Source organism: Convolutriloba macropyga, chromosome 7, assembly GCF_964194025.1.
Source record: "Convolutriloba macropyga chromosome 7, txConMacr16.3, whole genome shotgun sequence".
Lineage (NCBI taxonomy): Eukaryota > Metazoa > Xenacoelomorpha > Acoela > Convolutidae > Convolutriloba > Convolutriloba macropyga.
In genome coordinates, this window is record NC_134474.1 from 21293765 (window position 1) to 21314141 (window position 20377).

The 20377-nt window shown below is 36.3% G+C and overlaps 3 protein-coding genes across 3 annotated transcripts in view; 2 read left to right on the forward strand and 1 right to left on the reverse strand.

Annotated features, from left to right (window-relative positions):
* Positions 1-20377, reverse strand: part of LOC142342696 (phospholipid phosphatase 1-like) — a 518061-nt gene that overhangs the window by 366621 nt on the left and 131063 nt on the right. The window lies entirely within an intron of this gene.
* The window catches only part of LOC142342692 (germ cell-less protein-like 1), a 295739-nt gene that overhangs the window by 51040 nt on the left and 224322 nt on the right, over positions 1-20377 (forward strand). The window lies entirely within an intron of this gene.
* The window catches only part of LOC142342689 (NADPH:adrenodoxin oxidoreductase, mitochondrial-like), a 46889-nt gene continuing 33661 nt past the window's right edge, over positions 7150-20377 (forward strand). The window contains exon 1 of the mRNA XM_075394182.1: positions 7150-7461. Within this exon, the coding sequence (XP_075250297.1) occupies positions 7256-7461 (206 nt within the window). The 5' untranslated portion in view covers positions 7150-7255. The remainder of the gene's footprint in view (positions 7462-20377) is intronic.

Consider the following 20377-nt stretch of genomic DNA (forward strand, 5'->3'; position numbering starts at 1 on the left):
AGGCCGAAAACCAAACTGGTAATCGTGAACTGTTCCTTTAACGTGCTCATAGACTTTGTTGAACATAAGTTTCTCGAAAACTTTTGAGAGGCAGCATAAGCAATTAATTGGTCTATACATATTGATTGCGGCTTTATCGCCCTCTTTGTGTATTGGTGTTATGTCACTTTGTTTCCAATATGCTGGAAGTATACCTATGTTAATGAATGTTTGAAAAAGTAGAAGTAAGGATCTGCTTATTGTTTTTGATAGATTTTTCAAAAACAGGTTACTTATATCATCAGGGCTGTTGGCTTTACTAGTATCAAGTTTATTTAGTATACTTTCAATTTCTTTTTCTGAAATATCAAAGAGATTAAGATCTTTTCCTTCAAAATTGAACTGGTTCTCAACTTTTGATATTTTTGAATTGAAAACACTCTGGAAAAATAAATTGAACAACTCGGCTTTCTCTTCATTAGTGTTAGTAGTTTGTTCATTGGTGCATCTCGCTTGGGAATGGTGTGATTTTTTTAATTGATCGTAAATATTTTTGAATAACGCTGGATTGACGTGTTGCGAAAATCTCGCTTTCATTGATGACCTGATCGTTTTTACAAAGTGTGTTGACTTTTCTTCGAGACAATCGTTTTTGATTAGTTTGCTTGGAGCAGGACTTGGATGGGCAATTGCTTTTTGTTTCAAAGTTTTTTCATTTCATGGGATGTGCTTTTTGACAGCCACGGTGGGAGCTGTGATCTGTGCTGAGGTAATCTTGGGACATTTTGATCGAAAAGGCGATTGAACCATTCATACCACTGCTCAAGAAGTTCGTCAACGTTAATCTAACAACAGGGGTTAAATGGGTTTTTTGAGATGTTGCAATTGAAAATAATCCAATCTATTCTTTTGTAGGTGTATTTTGGTTTGCTGCGATTGGTCGCTTGATCGTAGCTGCATTCGTATCGTGTTATGTAAGCGTAATGATCTGAGCATTTTTTGTTGTTGAGAGCATACTTATTACTAAATTTGATTTCGATTTTTGAATTAATCCAAAATTTTGGTTCGTTTGTTAGGAAGACATCTAGATGTTTTTTATACCCCCAAAGGGTGAGTGAAGTTTAGCATTTGTTCAAAAGTTCCATCTATGAAATGGTTGCGCCAGGTGTTGTCAAGTTCATCTGGAGACAACATTTGTTTCCAGTCAGTGGTTTAGAAGTTGATATCTCCTGTAATGATGATCGATTTTGGCTTTGTTTTCTTCTTTAGCGTTTGTGTGAGGTCTTCAAACCTCTTCTTGCACCATCTGTATGGGCTGCCTTTAGGTGGGTTGTAAATGCAGACGATTCGGATTGAGTCATTTTTAGTGTTAATTTTTACGATTAGGAAATCCTCACATGTGTTCTGAACGAACAATTCTTTAGATTGTATGTTGTCTTTTACCGTCACTAGAACACCTCCATGTTTTGAGGAGACACCGCATTTTGAAGTTTTGTCATTTCTGTGAATGCCATAATTTTTGAGAAAAAATGCTTCGTTTGGAACTTCTTCTGTGAGCCATGTTTCGGTTAGGCAAAGAATGTCTGGATTGTAGGGGATAATAGCGTTTGCAAATAAAAATCTTCGTGGTAGATCAATGAAACTATGTAAATTGAACGTTAGAATTGATACCTCTTGTTTTTTGTCTATATTTTTTGCGTGTCAGGTGGAATACCGAGAATTGTCTGAGTACTCGAACCAATTTTCATCTTGATTTTCGTAAATTGTCAGATTCATTACTTTTAAGTTTTTTCTGGGGAAACCTGCGTCTATTGAGTCTTTTCGCTTTTTCAGACAGTTATTCAGTTGCTCTTTTTCTTGAAGTGAGTGGTCTTTGCTAATGTACACCGTTTTGCTATATCATTTCAATCTTGAGAGAGAGAGAGTAGTAATATGCGTTTGTCATACAAGCATGGCATGGTTGCAAGAATGGTACGATGCTTTCCATCTTTGAAAGTACCCATGCGCCTGCAGTCCGTAATTTGGCAGTCTAGCTTGAGGAAATTGAGGATTGACTGTATTTCTTGTATATCCTCTTTAGCTCTTTCACGAGCGGTTTCTTTCTTACTTTCATCAATTCCTCTTATTCTAATTGCCAGTTCTTTTGCAGTTCTAGCATTTATTTTGCTGCTAATAGTTTCTTTGATTGTGGTTTGAATGTCGTCTTTTATTTCTAGATTGTTCTGTTTTCATGGTGGACTTTTTATGATGTCCAGAATCACATTACGTTTGTTCTGCTGTACGCAAGCGTTGCATAGAAGCAGAACGTTTTGATTGACCTGTTGAAGTGCATTTATTATTTTGTTGCTAAATTTTGTGCAGCTTGGGGACACGTGCATGATTGTGGCACTGCCTCTTTTTTAACAATTGACTTAGAACAGGTTTCACATTGAATACTCATACCCTCTAATTGAATTTGTTTACCAGATGTTTTGGAACTCATTTCGTTGTGTGTGCGATTTACAGAAAAAATCGAAGTTTAAACGGGTGGAACTTGTAAATTGGGGAAAGAAAACCTTATTTACCTTTGGAACCAATTAATGGTACCGTTGGTAATTCGTGGGGTTGTACGAACCACACTCGCAGTTCCTAGCACAGTGGTATTCCTTTGTATGGTCTTTTTTAGCTTGTTTGCGCTAAAATTTGTGCCTAGGATTTTGTTCTTTAATATGGAGCAGATTCCTCCAAGGGACTTCCCGTTGAGGTGGACGGCGTCGTTACTCAGGTTTAGTTCCGGGGAATTAATTTCTTCAGTGATGCCTCTGTATTCCCACTTTTACTCTTTTTTTTGTAATTTGTTGATGAATTCTTTTGTTGCTTTGTCCTTTTGAATTTTTTGTTCAACGGTTGTTCAAAAAAGATTTTGACTGATCCTCGGGAGCTGAGTGTCGTACTTTTGACATGTAGCTTTAAGTCACTCTGCATTGTTCCATGCCAAGTTTTCCATAGTAGAATAAGGTCAGCTCGCGCAATTTGATAGCAAATTGGATACAAATTTAGTTTTGAAAGTGTCTCGTTGTAATCCTCAGACCTAATAACCCAGCGCAACACTTTGCGCTGAAACTTTTCTAACACTTTCAAAATACCAGTTGTAACACACCAAGCTTGGGAGCAGTAAAGTAGCACAGATAAAATCATCGTTTGGTACAACGTTTTCTTGCGGAGAATAGAAACTTGAAACGGTATGCTTCTTTTCAAAAAAATTTAAAAATTTTATTACATTTCGCAAGTTTCGTCTTAACATGTGTTGCCAACAGAGATCGTCAGTAACTAGCATTCCCAAATCCATAATCTCTCTAGTGAAAAGAATTTCCGCTTCTCCTAGAAATAAGGGAGACTGGCTGCATTTAAAGTTCATCGCTTTACACTTTTCTGGATGAAATTCAAGTTGATGTTTGCGTGACCATTCATAAATACCATTGATGTCATATTGCAGACCTTCGAAACAATCAACGCATAGCGGCTTCAGGTTGTCGGCATATAAGTAAACATGGGAGTTTTGCACATGGTCAATAAGATCGTTCATATACAAGATAAACAGAAGTGGTCCAAGGACACTTCCTTGTGGGACACCAGATGTTACAACGGAGGGCCTAAAAAAACAAGATCCTATACGGACAATTTGGTGTCAATCTTCGAGATAATCCAAAAAAAGATGGAGAAAAGCGTCGTCAAACCCAAATGCTGCCAGTTTTGTTAGTAATTTTTGATGCGGAACGGAATCAAAAGCCTTTTTGATATCAAAACAGACGCTAGCACAAGGAAAATTTTGGTCAAGATTGTTGTAAAGAACATCAAAATATGAAATATGTTGAGTAGTTGTGCTGCGTCTCTTCATAAAACCGTGCTGAGCGTTTGTGACTAGCGGCCTAACTAGAGGATACAAAAAATTGAACAACATTTTTTCAAAAACAATAGAAAGCTTTGGAAGCAAGCTGATCGGACGATAGTTTTTAACGTCACTTGTTGAACCGTTTTTGTGTAGTGATGTGATATATGAGGTTTTCCATTCCTTAGGCCAATGCGAGGACTTTTGAATAACTTGAAATAATGCCATAACTGCTGGGGCTAAATCTTGACAGCCATCACGAAGCAAGAAAGATGGTACTTGATCTGAGCACATGGAAGAACTGTCATCACATGTGCTCAATATTTTTTCAATTTCCAGAACTCCAATTTCCAGTACATCTTGTAATTTAATAGTCCAATCTAAAGCTTTTGGAACATTTTCGTGAATTTTACAACTATAGACAGAGTTGAAAAAATCATTGAATGCATTTGCCTTTTTATCGTCAGTTGAAAAACTGACACCGTTGTAATTCATCACAGGCGGAAAAGCGCTAGTATCTTTGAGAGTCCCGAGTAGCTTTAAACAGTCATTCCTGCTCGTCAAATTACATTTCTAAATAAGAAGACTCGTGTCAAGTTCAATTGACTCTGAAAGCTCTTTCTGACTTTCCCTCATTTTCAATGAGTCCGATGGTGTCCAATCTTTCTCTAGCCTTCTCTTGATTGTCTCGCTTTTATTTAACAAATGCATGGTTTGCGAAGAGTAGAAAAACGGAGCTGATACATGCTTTCGGCGTTTCTTAGCTATCAAAACCGAGAACGGCTTTTTCAGCTCATAGTACCATAATGAAAAGAAATTAGAGGCTTTAATTTGGAAATTTAGAAGTTCGTACAGCGAAAAAAGCTCTTGATTAAACGCTTGAATACTGAAAGATGATTTCGAGTAAGTAGAGATGCGTATACTTCTGTAATTTTTGATGAGTGGAACTTGGAAAATTATTGGAAAGTGATCTGAGAAAGGTTCTTTTGGGAGATGGAATGGAATTGACTCTAGAGAAGTAGAAATGAGATCTAGGCAGTTCCCGCGAATGTGCGTAGCCTCATTAATTATTTGATTTAGAGCTAATTCCTTGAAAAAATCGAAAAAAACATTATCTGAAGAACTAGACGAGGAGAGACATGCCCAAACTACCTTGGGCATGTTAAAATCACCTACAACATAGAGCTCGAAATTCGAATTCAAACCACGTTTAAGGCAAAATGTATTAAAATTGTTGATATAAAATGAAATCGATTCCATCAAAATATGATTGCTAAAGAAGAATTTCGAAGACGGGTGCGGTCTGTAAACTACATTAAAGAACACAGCTTTTTCTATTTGGACAACAGCTCAAGCAGCTGAAAAGGGGTAACTGTCTTCTGATAAATCAAATACTAGATGGGACATAGCAGACGATGCTGCTATAAAAACTCCGCCATGTCCACCTTTTTTTCTGTCTGAGCGTGAAATAACAGTGTGACCCACCAGGAAATATTTCAGAATCTGTGATCTGGTTATCGAGCCCAGTTTCTGTCAGGAATATCAAGCTAATTTTTTCCAGCTGCAATACTTTCAGCAATTTTAAACGTTTTTCAAGACAATTGATAGAATGGCAATTTACAGGTAGACAATTAGCATTCGCTGTTAGTCAATTTACCGATTCATTCAAATTCACCAAGTTTCCCTGGTAGAAAAGTTGTAAATTTCTGATTCGAAAATCCTTTTTACTTTTGCCTTCACCGATCATCTGAAATCTTTTTGACAGAATCTTCTTTTCCAATTCTCGATCGGATTGCGTCAAAAACTTTTTGATATACACTGGAATGCGAAATTCTTTTAGATAATGGCTGCGTGCAAAACAATTTTCCATGAAATGTGGACTGTTTGTTGTAATCAGAGTTGGTCTATAAAGGCGTCTTTCATTGTTAGCAGGGTTTTTGAACTTTCCAAGGCGTCTTGCTTGCACAATATTTCCGTCTGATTTTAGACCCATAAAAATGATAACCTCGTCAAGAAGCTTCGTGTCAGACTCTATAAGTTGTTATAAAAATTTGCATTTTCGGGCAGACCGTTAATCAGAAACTGCATTGGCTCATTAGCCGTTTTGTGCCCCTTAATTTTCTTATTCGTTAGAACAGCATCACGAAAAGATGGCAAAGTCTCGTTGAAAACTTTTTCGAAACTGTCCCTGATATGATTAAGCAATGCTAACTCAATAATTTTTGGTATTTCAGTACCGATTTTAGCAGACAAGGCAACAGCAACTTTGTCAGCAATTTTATTCTCATCTAAGGTCTTTGTCAACTTAGCTTCGGATGGGAAGAGCTGCTCACTATCACAGGTATCACAAATCCATTTGCAGTTTTTCCTTGCTCCAAGCCAGTCCACATCGTCAACGGATAGAGATACACATGGACCATGGAACCAAAGCTCACACTTCTTGCATGATATTGCCGATTTATCATTGTCCTTGATGTTACGTTTACACACACTGCACTTGCAAGGGTTTGACTGTCGTGTCATTGTTTAGAGCATAACCAATATGAAACTATTATTATGTTTCTGGTCTTGGAAGTTTTAAAGATATGAAATTGCATTCAGTCTTCTTTTTTCACCCGTCCAAGCTAGGAACGGACGGGGCTTGAAAGAAAGATAGAAATAAACCGTTGGAACCAATAACTGGTACCGGTGGTCTTATTGATATAGTTCCTAGCTTCAAATGATCTGAAATCACACAGTTTGTAAATTTGTTCGGAGTCTATTTAATTAGTCTATTTAATAAGTGTGTTTCAAAGAAAAAGTATGATCGCTCGACTGATTTGATAATAAAATTAGAGTCATGCCGGTTTGAATTCCTTCTCAAATATCGATTCATGTTATTTTTCTTGGAATATGTTAGGAAACAATTGCCATCCTTTAGCAACAACAATGAATTGCAAACTTCCAAGTGCAACCAGAACGCGAGAACAGGAAAAATTTATCCGACTATGAAAAATAATTCGGCATTCCATATGAACAAAAACAAAAACTCGATAAGGTTAAAAATATCAAAGGGTTTCTGAAACAATTCTTTTCCGAGGAATAGCTGAAGGACCCAAATGCATTGGAATAGAGATTTGTTGAGGGACGTTTTCTAATTTTTCATTGTTTTCTCAGTATCCAATATATATATATATTTTTAATATTCTAAGCGTAAAATATTTTTTTATTGTTTTATGTATTTTAAGATTTGTACATTGCCATTTTGTTAACACTTTTATGGTGTGGAACATTTTGGATTTCAATGTTTTCTTTTTTTATCTGATGGATAATTCAAACTTCTTAAATAAGCGTTAAAGAAAACTTTCTAAGAAGCTACTTTCGTAAGATTTATTTTGTCTTGGTGAAAATCAATGTTCTTTAGGGTGAATGATGAAGCGGGTGTGTATTGTTGGAAGTGGACCTGCCGCGTTTTTCACGGCTGGCAAGCTACTGAAGAGCTCTAAAAATACAGTTGTGGATATTGTCGAGAAGATGCCAGTGGCTCACGGATTAGTTAGGTATGGGGTAGCACCTGATCATCAAGATGTGAAAAATGTGGAGAACAAGTTTCTCGAGCTCCTTCATTCGGAAAGGTAAGATGATGCCTGAGATTTGATGAAATTTTATTTGGTACCAAATCGGGCGTTTTTAAATAACGCGAGGACTTGGAGATCAATCTAGGCTTGGAATGTTTCAGCAGTAAAATAAGTTTGGTCTTTTCTCTCTTTGCCGAGTTCAAATCAGATCGAGCCTCGTCTTCGGTTCTTGCAATGGAGAACCTGCTCTGCCGCATGTGTAAGAGCTGCGCATGTGTACGGCAACATTGTAGCTCGTTGGGCAAAAGTTTTCGTACAGATTTCACTGCAACTTTTTTGTTGATTGAAACACTTATCCAAAAGTTTTTATCAAATCCATCCAATATATTAAACGTAAGACATGACAAGAGACCATGTTTAACGAGAGCCAAAAATGCACGTTTAAGTACAAATTGTTGCACGTTTAAGCGTCAAATTCTCATGTTTAAGGGTCCCTCGAAGCGCATGTGTAAGAACCGCCTTGAACAGCATGCTTAAGCAATCACACGAGCGAGAGGTCAATGACCTGAAACGCGCAAAAGCAAAAAGTAAATGAATAAGAATCGAACTTGGGTCATAAGATTGACAGTCAGGCGCACTTGCCACTGGGCTGTACGGTCGTGCACATATCGTGCGCAAAGAAAGGAATAGCAAATCACTCCGTGTGCATTCACTCTTTCACATAATGATTTGTGAAAAAATTCCAGTATATTTTCTGTAGGGTAATTTTATTTAATCATTCGCAAATAATTCGCAACTCTAGAAACGTAGTTGATGAGCAATTTCGTTCTTTTAAAAAAGTTATCGTTAGTTTTATTAATTCTCGCTTTTGTGATTTGATTTTCACCCCGTTCAGTCTGACGTGTTGTTTTTACTGCTTTTTCAATATCGTTTCCACATCTGCAAATCACTCTCCATGTGCATTTATTCTCTTTCACATAATGATTTGTGAAAAACTTCCTGTATATTTTCTGTAGGGTAATTTTATTTAGGGTCTTTCCATAATCATTCGCAACTCTAGAAACGTAGTTGAAGAGCAATTTCGTTCTTCTAAAAAAGTTATCGTTAGTTTTGTTAATTCTCGCTGTTGTGATTCGATTTTCACTCCGTTCAGTCTGACTTGTTGTTTTTACTGCTTTTTCAGTATTGTTGATTACTACATCATAATCCCCTCGAATAATTGATAATAAACAAAAGATCGTGCATTTCTACACAGAAACTCAGTGGTAACAGGTTTAAAGTCACTAAGCAATTCCGGTAGCTCTGATTTGAGTTGAGTATCCATTTCGTTGCATGGTGTTGGACTTTTTCAAATTCGTGGAGGTTACTTCTACTTGGTGGCCACGTTTGAGAGGCATAGACGGCAATCGGCACATATCCAGTGTATGCATTTAGTTTCACTTTGCAGTCACATGAGCTTGACAAATTATATTTTATTTGAAAGAGTGCGCTCATTGCTTTCCTAGACCTACTAAGGCAATTTTCAATCCAACTTAAGTTTTGCTGTATAATGAGTCCCAGATCACGTTGAGACTTGACTGATTCAAGATCTTTCTCCACAATTTTTGCCTTGATGCTCCCTTTTATGTTAACTATGAGATTTTTTCGTAATTAGTTTCATTTTGTCGGTCTCAAGCCATTTCTGAAAAGCTTCTGTTGCCTTATTCATGTCAATTTTGTTGCGAGCTGTTGCTTTAAAATCATCAGCGTAACCGTAGCTTTCAACTTCTTGCATCATTTTGGGCAACTCATTGATGAACTGGAGAAATAGAAGTGGCCCAAGAATTGACCCTCGGGGTACACCGCTTGTGACTTTTTGGAGGGAAAATTCTTTTTTCAAAATTCTATATGAACGAATTGCTTTCTGTTTGAGAAATACGACTTTATTTGTCCCCATATACTTCCACCAATTCCAAGAAGTTTCAATTTTTCAATTCATGCGAAACAGTGTCTGAAGCGAAATCAAGATGCAGTGCACTTAATTCTCTAGTTGCTTCAGGATCGTTGTATTCGAGAAAAATTTGATCGAGAAAAATGATTAACTGAAGTATGGCAGATCGTCGCTTCCTAAAACCGTACTGACTTGTGTGCAACTTTCTTTCAAAAAAGTAGTAAATTTTGTCAAAAATTAGTGTCTCAAAAACTTTTGAGAAACCGCAAAGGAGACTTATTGGCAGATAACATGTTACATCAGCCCGACTACATTATTTAATGATTGGCGTTACCTGGCTTATTTTCAAATATTTAGGAAACCACTGTTTGTTTATGCAGGTCTGGAAGAGTAGTTTCATTGATTTACACAAATTTTTGTAGCATTTCTTTTAAATGAGGTTCCCAGTTCGATGCGGTACGGTGGACTTGTCTAGATTTAGATCACATAAAATATCGCCGATTTGCTTTCCGCTGCATGGCAGTTTATTTAAACTTCCATTAGTATTCGTAGTTGTTGCTTATTCGCATTTGCTAAATACTGAAACGAAAGACCGATTGAATAGTTCTGCCTTTTCTTTGTCAACGGACGTCTCTTCATCATTTAATTTCACTGTTGGTGGTATCAAGGCAGTCTTCTTGATGCACTTCAGATATTTTTGAATCTTACTAATCTTTCTCTCTTCAAAAACCGATCTCTCAAAATCTCGTAAGCCATTGTTACTCGACTGTTTGAGTTGTTTTTCTAGCCTTTTCATTCTTATCAATTTGCTTAGAGAGCACTTACTTTGTGTTTTGAGTGTTTTCAGTCGTTTGATTCAATTTGATGTAAAACTTGAAATCCACGGAGACAGATTAGTTCGATGTTTGGTTATCCTCGGACAATCTTTGCCAAATTTTTCCCATAACCATTTGTACCATTGGAGCAATAGTTCGTCATTTTTGCTGTAGCAGAAAAATAAATACTGTTCTTGTTCAATGGATTCATTTAATTTCTCCCAATAGGTTCTTTTGAAGGCATACATTGATTTTGTTACGGACAAAGTTTCAAATTTAGACGATTCAATTGTTGTTTCGATCGGCTTGTGGTCAGAAAACTGTTTGTTGTTCTGGAAAATATCTATCAATAACTTTTCTTGATGGTCACATTTTTTTAACGAATCAAGATTATTACAAAGGACTACATCAAGTTGGTCATTAGTAAAATTACTGAAATTAAGATCAATTAGTTTTCCTAATAGCTTTTTTCTTAATCAATTTTTGACGACATACAGGGCCAGTTTGTTTGTGAGAAATTTAAGTCACCCGTTATTATCACTCTATCACAATGAATTTCAACTGCTGAATCCAGAACTAAATCAAATAGCTGATGCATTTCATTTAATTTCCATTGATAGGTGCTAGGGTACGGTGCGTTGTATATTTTGCAAGGATATCAGAGCCTGTTATTGTCAGAATTTTTATGCTAATGAAATTCCGGTTTTCAATTTCTAACTCTATATATTGGTGAGGAATGTTCATTTTGACGGCAATGAGAACACCACCATGTTTGCTCTTTCGATTTTCTGAATGTTTTTATTGTATGTGTAGTGCGTGTAGTTAACAAAGAAAAGTGCTGACGACGGAATATCTTGTGTTTGCCAAGTCTCTATTATACAGATGAGATCAAAATCGTAAGTGTTAAGAGTTTTAGTGAACTTGGTTCTTCTATTTAAATCAAGGAGACTTCTAGCGTTGAAGTTTAAGGTTGACATTGCTAGTTGTCAAAATCCGTTTAGACCATCTTCTGAGCTGCTTGAATCATTCTCTTTTTCATAAATGAAACTTTTCTAAGGGTACCCATTTTTTGTTTTCAAACTTCTAGAGTAAGATTACGAACTTGGTCTCTTGGATAGTTTGTTTTCTGAGCTCTCTTGGAGGATAGTTTGTTTTCAGAGCTCTATTAACTCTCTTCGCTTTTTGATACTTTCCTTTTGCTTTTCTGCATCCGCGCTATTGAGTTGTGGGCTTATATAGACTGCGTTCTCGTACCTGTTGTTGCCTTTCAACTTAATGGCAGCTCGTAGGATGAGATCACGGCTAATAGGATTTTCAGTTTTTATTAACAAAGTTCGCGGATAAGTTTTGTTACGATCGTGCTTTCCAAGCCTTTGTGCTTTGACAAGTTTTCTGTTCTCTATGTTCAAAAATTCGTGAATAGCCTCAACTTCAGCAACGTGAGCGTGTAGCCTGTCATTAGCGGAGGCAGTTTCTGCATTTTTTTCGGGGATACTTCTAATACGTATTCCGAATGCAAATTTCTCAGGAACTGAAACCAATTTTCCAGGTTTAACCGCACCAAGCGATTGTTTGTAAGTTTTTGTGTCCTCTTTTACCGTTTTCAGTTCCGTTTGTAGATTTGTCATATTATTTGACTTTTCAATTTTCTCCGTAAGCAATTTATTTGCTCTTGAAGTTTTTTCAATGAATCATTGGTTTTTTCTTGAAACTAATTGTTTTTCTCAGGTTTTCGTTTTTTGATTCTATTTTGTTCAAAAACTCCTGCTTTTTCGGTTTACAATTGTAAATTTCAGATGTGAATGAGATTATCCTTGAGTTTTAATAGAACATCAAAACATTTCTTATCAAACTCAGTACACTCAACAGTTAAGTGGAGCGTTTTGTTACAGACACAGAACACAAATTTGCTGTCTGTTTTTATTCGCGACTGGCACGTGGCACAACTGTCTCTAGTCATTTCAGTTTTCACTTGAGTTTAGTTGTGGTTATTTGGACTTTACAATGAGATTGGAGGAAAAAATTATGAAGTATTTACTGCTTGTAATTGCCCAAGTGATACCCATATGCGGCATCGCTTTGAGACGAAAATAACTTGTATTAGGGAAACCAGTCTGTGGTTCGTAGCAAATACAAGAACTACTACTACTACTTAATTAATTGGTGAAGCAGCCACAAGAACACCATCCAGAGCACTCCTTTTCAGCAAGATGACCACTTCAATCGATTGATACTGAGAAATAATTACGCAGAATTTTGTTTTTCAGGACTGAACAGAAACTGCCCAATGGCTCCTGCACGATATGGACCGAGTCGTCTCTCAAATGATACTCGCAATATATTTTGTGGCAAACTCCTCTGCATTGCAACTCAGTGCCTTTGATTTTCTTTTCAATGAACTCATTTGTTGCTCTCACTCGCCGCTTGTTATGAATGGAGTCTCTGCGTACTGAGATGCCAATGATGTAAACGTGTTTACAGAGACTTTTAGAACTAGATGCTACGGTAATAATTGATTCAGCAACTTCCTCGAGTTCTTTATATGAATTTTCTACGCCGTTAAAAAGATCGTTGCCACCAATGAATAACGCTTTTAAGTCGTATTTGTTCTTTGGATGAAAGTTTTAAACGTGTTCGATCCGAGCCCCAGGCAGCGATAGAATGTTGATGTTGGGAATCGTAAATCTTTGGCCTGTGTATCTGCAATGAGCAGGTTCTTTGCCGATGATGACTTGAATCTGTGGTATCTCATGGGTGCGACGGCTGCATCCGTCTTAGTTAGGGAAAGACGGGGCTTTCGGAAAAATCAGATACAAGTGAAACCTATCTAAGGCTTCGTATGGTTTGACAAGTAATAATGTTAGTGTATCCTAGCTCAAGTGATCTGAAAATACAGTTTGATTTACGGTTCGAGACCTTTTAAATAAGTTCAATAAGTGAGTGTATATCACTCTAATTGAATGTTAGTTAAGGGCAGTAAATAGAAAAAGCAAAAAATCTTGTAGATTCTTAATTAAAGTTTAACATCTCAGCTCTTTAATATATTTAATAAAAAAATATATTGTGTGTGAAGGCAATGGTTGACAGAGCTCCTATTTTCAAGTGTTTCGGTGGCCCTTATACATGGAGCCTATCGTAATAAATTGATTTTGAAACATGATAAAGCGGCAGATTTAAGCTACTAATCTGCACATGTTTTGAGCTCATTAAGCATGCCGCCGAGCGAAAATATGCAAACAAAAAAGGTCATTGACTAAAATTATGCTGATGTAGAAAGTGAAATATAATAGCAATACGCATTGGTGGCGTAAGGGATTAGACCTATGGCTGCTAGCCGAGTAGCACAGGTTCACGCGCGTCTTGGTGCAAAAACTGGCTACTGTTTTCCTGGCCCAAAAATGGGTAATTCTTGTTTTTCATTCACTCCTGTCTGTCTTTCTTTCTTTGATTCCCTTTTTAATAGCTGCGAAGCGATAGCTGAGGCTGTTATTGGCCTTTTGTTTTTTTGTTTGGTCGTTAAGATCTTTGTTACGACCATATGACGTCACAACTACAAATCGTTTATTCGTTTACGAAATTTCAACTCAAATGCGGGCGTGATGTCGGTTTTCTGTCTTAGTGGAGCGATTTTGTTCATTTGCGTGATTACGTTTTTGGTCAAGCGTGACTTACCGCTCTCTCAAAAATGGCTTCCTCTTTTTGAAATTCACTTTTCTTTACTTTAATTCAAAGAGACAAGGTCAAGTGAGAGTATATCACTCTAATTGATTGTTAGTTGAAAGCAGTTAATAGAAAAAGCAATAAGTCAGACAGATTCTTAATTTAAGTTTAACATCTCAGCCCTTTAATATATTTAATAAAATATATATTTTTGGTGTCTTTTTTATCTTTTTGGAGACTGGAGATCTACAAATCTATTGCGGGTATTTTCTGGCCATCTGTCAGCTATGATTTGTCTTTGTGCGTTATACTGTTTTTTTTTCCGTCTAGCTATCTATTGAATTAACTGTAAGTTGCACGAAAGCGCAATGGTTAACAGCGCTCCTATTTTTACATGTTTTAACGGTCCTTAAACATGGACCTTGTTGTAGTGAATGCGTTTTGAGACGGGTTATAGCGCCATGTTTAAGCTCCTAGTCTGCACATGTTTTGCGCTCATCATGCATGCGGCATTGCAATAACCAGTGAGCCAAACAGGCCATTGGCCAAAAAATTGATGTAGAGAGGGCAATAGAGAAGACTAATACGCATCGCTAGCGTAAGGGATAAGACCCTTGGCTGTTAAGTGAGGGGCACGGGTTCGTGCGGAAATCTGTACCAAAAGTGACTTTTCTTGGCCCATGAAATTGTTAATTGATGTTTCTCATCCACTCCTGTTTGTAGTTCTTTCTCTTAATTCCTTTTTTTGTCACTTTGTTATAGTTTTCCTATCTATCTGCCTGTATATTAATTCTAACTCAATTGCTTTGTCACTGTATTTTTAGGTTCATGTTTTAGTGTTCCTTATACACGCATCCTAATGTAGTAAATGCGTTCTGAGATGAGCTATGCCACCATATAGAAGCCCGTTATCTCCACAAGACTTAGCGCTCCCTATAAATGAAACATAGCTACGCCAAAGTCTCGAACAAAAAATTGCTCATACATAGGGTAATAGATGCAAAGAATACGCATCGGTAGCGTAAGCGTTAAGAATTATTGCTGTTAAACGAGTGACTTGGGTTCGAGCTGGGGTGAAAAGAAATTGTACGTACTTTTAAGCCACCTGTGCTTTTAAATGATTTTCTTCTGATGCTTTCGTGAGCCTGCTAGTATCTTTATAAATAAAATGTAAATTCAAAATCCTAAAACTAGAACAAAAAAGTTTGTTTAAACTAGTACATGTGATTATATAAATATATAAATAGTTTTATCCCTAAACTACTGGTAGAAATAAATTCTAAAAGCTGCACACTAGAGGAAAATTGAACATCGGGAGAAATCGCTTATTCAAAACGGATGAAAACTATTTCCATAATACAAAATTGTCCTGCAATGTTGTCTGAGTATTCACCAGCTAAGCAAATTATCTCAACAAAGAGAATCTTTGAAAATTTACTGGGATTACGTTAGTAGAAAATATGAGGAGAAAATTGCACTGGTCGAATTGTCTGGCCCGTGAAATGGTTAATTGTTGTTTTAGATCCACTCTCGTCCCTCCTTTCTTTCGCTCGAATTCTTTTTTTTCGCCATTTTGTTATCTATCTACCTATCTATTAATTCCAATTTGATTGCTGTGTCGCCATGTTTTTAGGTTCCTAATCTCCGCATGTTTTACTGCTCCTTAAACACGCAGCTTAACGTAGTAAAAGCGTTTTGGGGAGCGCTATACCACCTTATAAAAGCTAATTATCTGAACAAGTCTTAGCGCTCCTTAAATGAAACATAGCTATGCTAAAAATGTTTTGAACAGAAATTGCTCATACATAGGGTAATAGATGCAAAGAATACGCATCGGTAGCGTAAGCGTTAAGAATTATTGCTGTTAAACGAGGGAATTGTGTTCGAGCTGGGGTGAAAAGAAAGCGTACGTTCTTTTTAACCATCTGTGCCTTTAAATGTTTTTCTTCTGATGCTTTCGTGAGCCTGCTAGTATCTTTATAAATAAAATGTAAATTCAAAATCCTATAACGAGAATAAAAAAGTTTGTTTAAAGATTAACATTTTAAGAATCACTTTATAAATATCTAAATAGTTTTATCCCTACACTACTGGTAGAAATAATTTCTAAAAGCAGCACACTAGAAAAAAATTGAACATTGGGAGAAATCGCTTATCCAAAGCAGATGAAAACTATTTCCATAATACAAAATTGCTCTGCAATGTTCGAGTATGCACCCGCTACACAAATTATCTCAACAAAGACACTCTTTCAAAAGTTTACTGGGATTACTTTACCAGAAAATATGACGAGGCATGCACCCGTCGAATTGTTTGGCTCGTGAAATGGTCAATTGTTGTTTTGGATCCACTCCTGTCCGTCCTTTTTTCTTTCAAATTCTTTTTTTCGCCATAATTTTCTGATCTATCTACCTATATGTTAGTTCCAATTTGATTGCTGTGTCACCATGTTTTTTGGTTATTAATCCCAGCCTGTTTTAATGCTCCTCAAACACGCAGCATAACGTAGTAAAAGCGTTTTGGGGAGCGGTATACTACCTTATAAGAGCTCGTTATCTGCACAATACTTCGCACTCTTTAAGTGAAACATAGCTACGCTAAAATTGTCTTGAACAAAAAGTTGCTCATACATAGGGTAATAGATGCAAAGAATACGCATCGGTAGCGTAAGCGTTAAGAATTATTGTTGTTAAACGAGGGACTTGGGTTCGAGCTGGTGTGAAATGAAATTGTACGTTCTGAGCCACCTGTGCCTTTAAATGATTTTCTTCTGATGCTTTTGTGGGCCTGCTAGTCTTTTTAAATACTATGTAAATTCAAAATCCTGTAATCAGAACAAAAAAGTTTGTTTAAACATCTACATTTTAAGAAACACTTTATAAATATCTAAATAGTTTTATCCCTAAACTACTGGTAGAAATAAATTCTAAAAGCAGCACACTAGAGCAAAATTGAACATCTGGAGAAATCGCTTATCCAAAGCGGATGAAAACTATTTCCATAATACAAAATTGTCCTGCAATGTTGTCTGAGTATTCACCAGCTAAGCAAATTATCTCATCAAAGAGAATCTTTGAGAATTTACTGGGATTACGTTAGCAGAAAATATGAGAAAATTGCACTGGTCGAATTGTCTGGCCCGTGAAATGGTTAATTGTTGTTTTAGATCCACTCTCGTCCCTCCTTTCTTTCGCTCGAATTCTTTTTTTTGCCATGTTGTTATCTATCTACCTATATATTAATTCCAATTTGATTGCTGTGTCGCCATGTTTTTAGGTTCCTAATCTCCGCATGTTTTACTGCTCCTTAAACACGCAGCTTAACGTAGTAAAAGCGTTTTGGGGAGCGCTATACCACCTTATAAAAGCTCATTATCTGAACAAGTCTTAGCGCTCCTTAAATGAAACATAGCTATGCTAAAAATGTTTTGAACAAAAATTGCTCATACATAGGGTAATAGATGCAAAGAATACGCATCGGTAGCGTAAGCGTTAAGAATTATTGCTGTTAAACGAGGGAATTGTGTTCGAGCTGGGGTGAAAAGAAAGCGTACGTTCTTTTTAACCATCTGTGCCTTTAAATGTTTTTCTTCTGATGCTTTCGTGAGCCCGCTAGTATCTTTATAAATAAAATGTAAATTCAAAATCCTATAACGAAAATAAAAAAGTTTGTTTAAAGATTAACATTTTAAGAATCACTTTATGAATATCTAAATAGTTTTTTCCCTACACTACTGGTAGAAATAATTTCTAAAAGCAGCACACTAGAAAAAAATTGAACATTGGGAGAAATCGCTTATCCAAAGCAGATGAAAACTATTTCCATAATACAAAATTGCTCTGCAATGTTCGAGTATTCACCCGCTACACAAATTATCTCAAGAAAGACACTCTTTCAAAAGTTTACTGGGATTACTTTACCAGAAAATATGACGAGGCAAGTGCACCCGTCGAATTGTTTGGCTCGTGAAATGGTCAATTGTTGTTTTGGATCCACTCTTGTCAGTCCTTTTTTCTTTCTCTCAAATTCTTTTTTTCGCCATAATTTTCTGATCTATCTACCTATATGTTAGTTCCAATTTGATTGCTGTGTCACCATGTTTTTTGGTTATTAATCCCAGCCTGTTTTAATGCTCCTCAAACACGCAGCATAACGTAGTAAAAGCGTTTTGGGTAGCGCTATACCACCTTATAAGAGCTCATTATCTGCGCAATACTTAGCGCTCCCTAAATGAAACATAGCTATGCTAAAAATGTCTTGAACAAAAAACGCTCATACATAGGGTAATAGATGCAAAGAATACGCATCGGTAGCGTAAGCGTTAAGAATTATTGCTGTTAAACGAGGGAATTGTGTTCGAGCTGGGGTGAAAAGAAAGCGTACGTTCTTTTTAACCATCTGTGCCTTTAAATGTTTTTCTTCTGATGCTTTCGTGAGCCTGCTAGTATCTTTATAAATAAAATGTAAATTCAAAATCCCATAACGAGAATAAAAAAGTTTGTTTAAAGATTAACATTTTAAGAATCACTTTATAAATATCTAAATAGTTTTATCCCTACACTACTGGTAGAAATAATTTCTAAAAGCAGCACACTAGAAAAAAATTGAACATTGGGAGAAATCGCTTATCCAAAGCAGATGAAAACTATTTCCATAATACAAAATTGCTCTGCAATGTTCGAGTATTCACCCGCTACACAAATTATCTCAAGAAAGACACTCTTTCAAAAGTTTACTGGGATTACTTTACCAGAAAATATGACGAGGCAAGTGCACCCGTCGAATTGTTTGGCTCGTGAAATGGTCAATTGTTGTTTTGGATCCACTCTTGTCAGTCCTTTTTTCTTTCTCTCAAATTCTTTTTTTCGCCATAATTTTCTGATCTATCTACCTATATGTTAGTTCCAATTTGATTGCTGTGTCACCATGTTTTTTGGTTATTAATCCCAGCCTGTTTTAATGCTCCTCAAACACGCAGCATAACGTAGTAAAAGCGTTTTGGGTAGCGCTATACCACCTTATAAGAGCTCATTATCTGCGCAATACTTAGCGCTCCCTAAATGAAACATAGCTATGCTAAAAATGTCTTGAACAAAAAACGCTCATACATAGGGTAATAGATGCAAAGAATACGCATCGGTAGCGTAAGCGTTAAGAATTATTGCTGTTAAACGAGGGAATTGTGTTCGAGCTGGGGTGAAAAGAAAGCGTACGTTCTTTTTAACCATCTGTGCCTTTAAATGTTTTTCTTCTGATGCTTTCGTGAGCCTGCTAGTATCTTTATAAATAAAATGTAAATTCAAAATCCCATAACGAGAATAAAAAAGTTTGTTTAAAGATTAACATTTTAAGAATCACTTTATAAATATCTAAATAGTTTTATCCCTACACTACTGGTAGAAATAATTTCTAAAAGCAGCACACTAGAAAAAAATTGAACATTGGGAGAAATCGCTTATCCAAAGCAGATGAAAACTATTTCCATAATACAAAATTGCTCTGCAATGTTCGAGTATTCACCCGCTACACAAATTATCTCAACAAAGACACTCTTTCAAAAGTTTACTGGGATTACTTTACCAGAAAATATGACGAGGCAAGTGCACCCGTCGAATTGTTTGGCTCGTGAAATGGTCAATTGTTGTTTTGGATCCACTCTTGTCCGTCTTTTTTTCTTCCAAATTATTTTTTCGCCATAATTTTCTGATCTATCTACCTATATGTTAGTTCCAATTTGATTGCTGTGTCACCATGTTTTTTGGTTATTAATCCCAGCCTGTTTTAATGCTCCTCAAACACGCAGCATAACGTAGTAAAAGCGTTTTGGGGAGCGCTATACCACCTTATAAGAGCTCATTATCTGCGCAATACTTAGCGCTCCCTAAATGAAACATAGCTATGCTAAAAATGTCTTGAACAAAAAACGCTCATACATAGGGTAATAGATGCAAAGAATACGCATCGGTAGCGTAAGCGTTAAGAATTATTGCTGTTAAACGAGGGAATTGTGTTCGAGCTGGGGTGAAAAGAAAGCGTACGTTCTTTTTAACCATCTGTGCCTTTAAATGTTTTTCTTCTGATGCTTTCGTGAGCCTGCTAGTATCTTTATAAATAAAATGTAAATTCAAAATCCTATAACGAGAATAAGAAAGTTTGTTTAAAGATTAACATTTTAAGAATCACTTTATAAATATCTAAATAGTTTTATCCCTACACTACTGGTAGAAATAATTTCTAAAAGCAGCACACTAGAAAAAATTGAACATTGGGAGAAATCGCTTATCCAAAGCAGATGAAAACTATTTCCATAATACAAAATTGCTCTCCAATGTTCGAGTATTCACCCGCTACACAAATTATCTCAACAAAGACACTCTTTCAAAAGTTTACTGGGATTACTTCACCAGAAAATATGACGAGGCAAGTGCACCCGTCGAATTGTTTGGCTCGTGAAATGGTCAATTGTTGTTTTGGATCCACTCTTGTCCATCCTTTTTTCTTTCTCTCAAATTATTTTTTTCGCCATAATTTTCTGATCTATGTACCTATATGTTAGTTCCAATTTGAT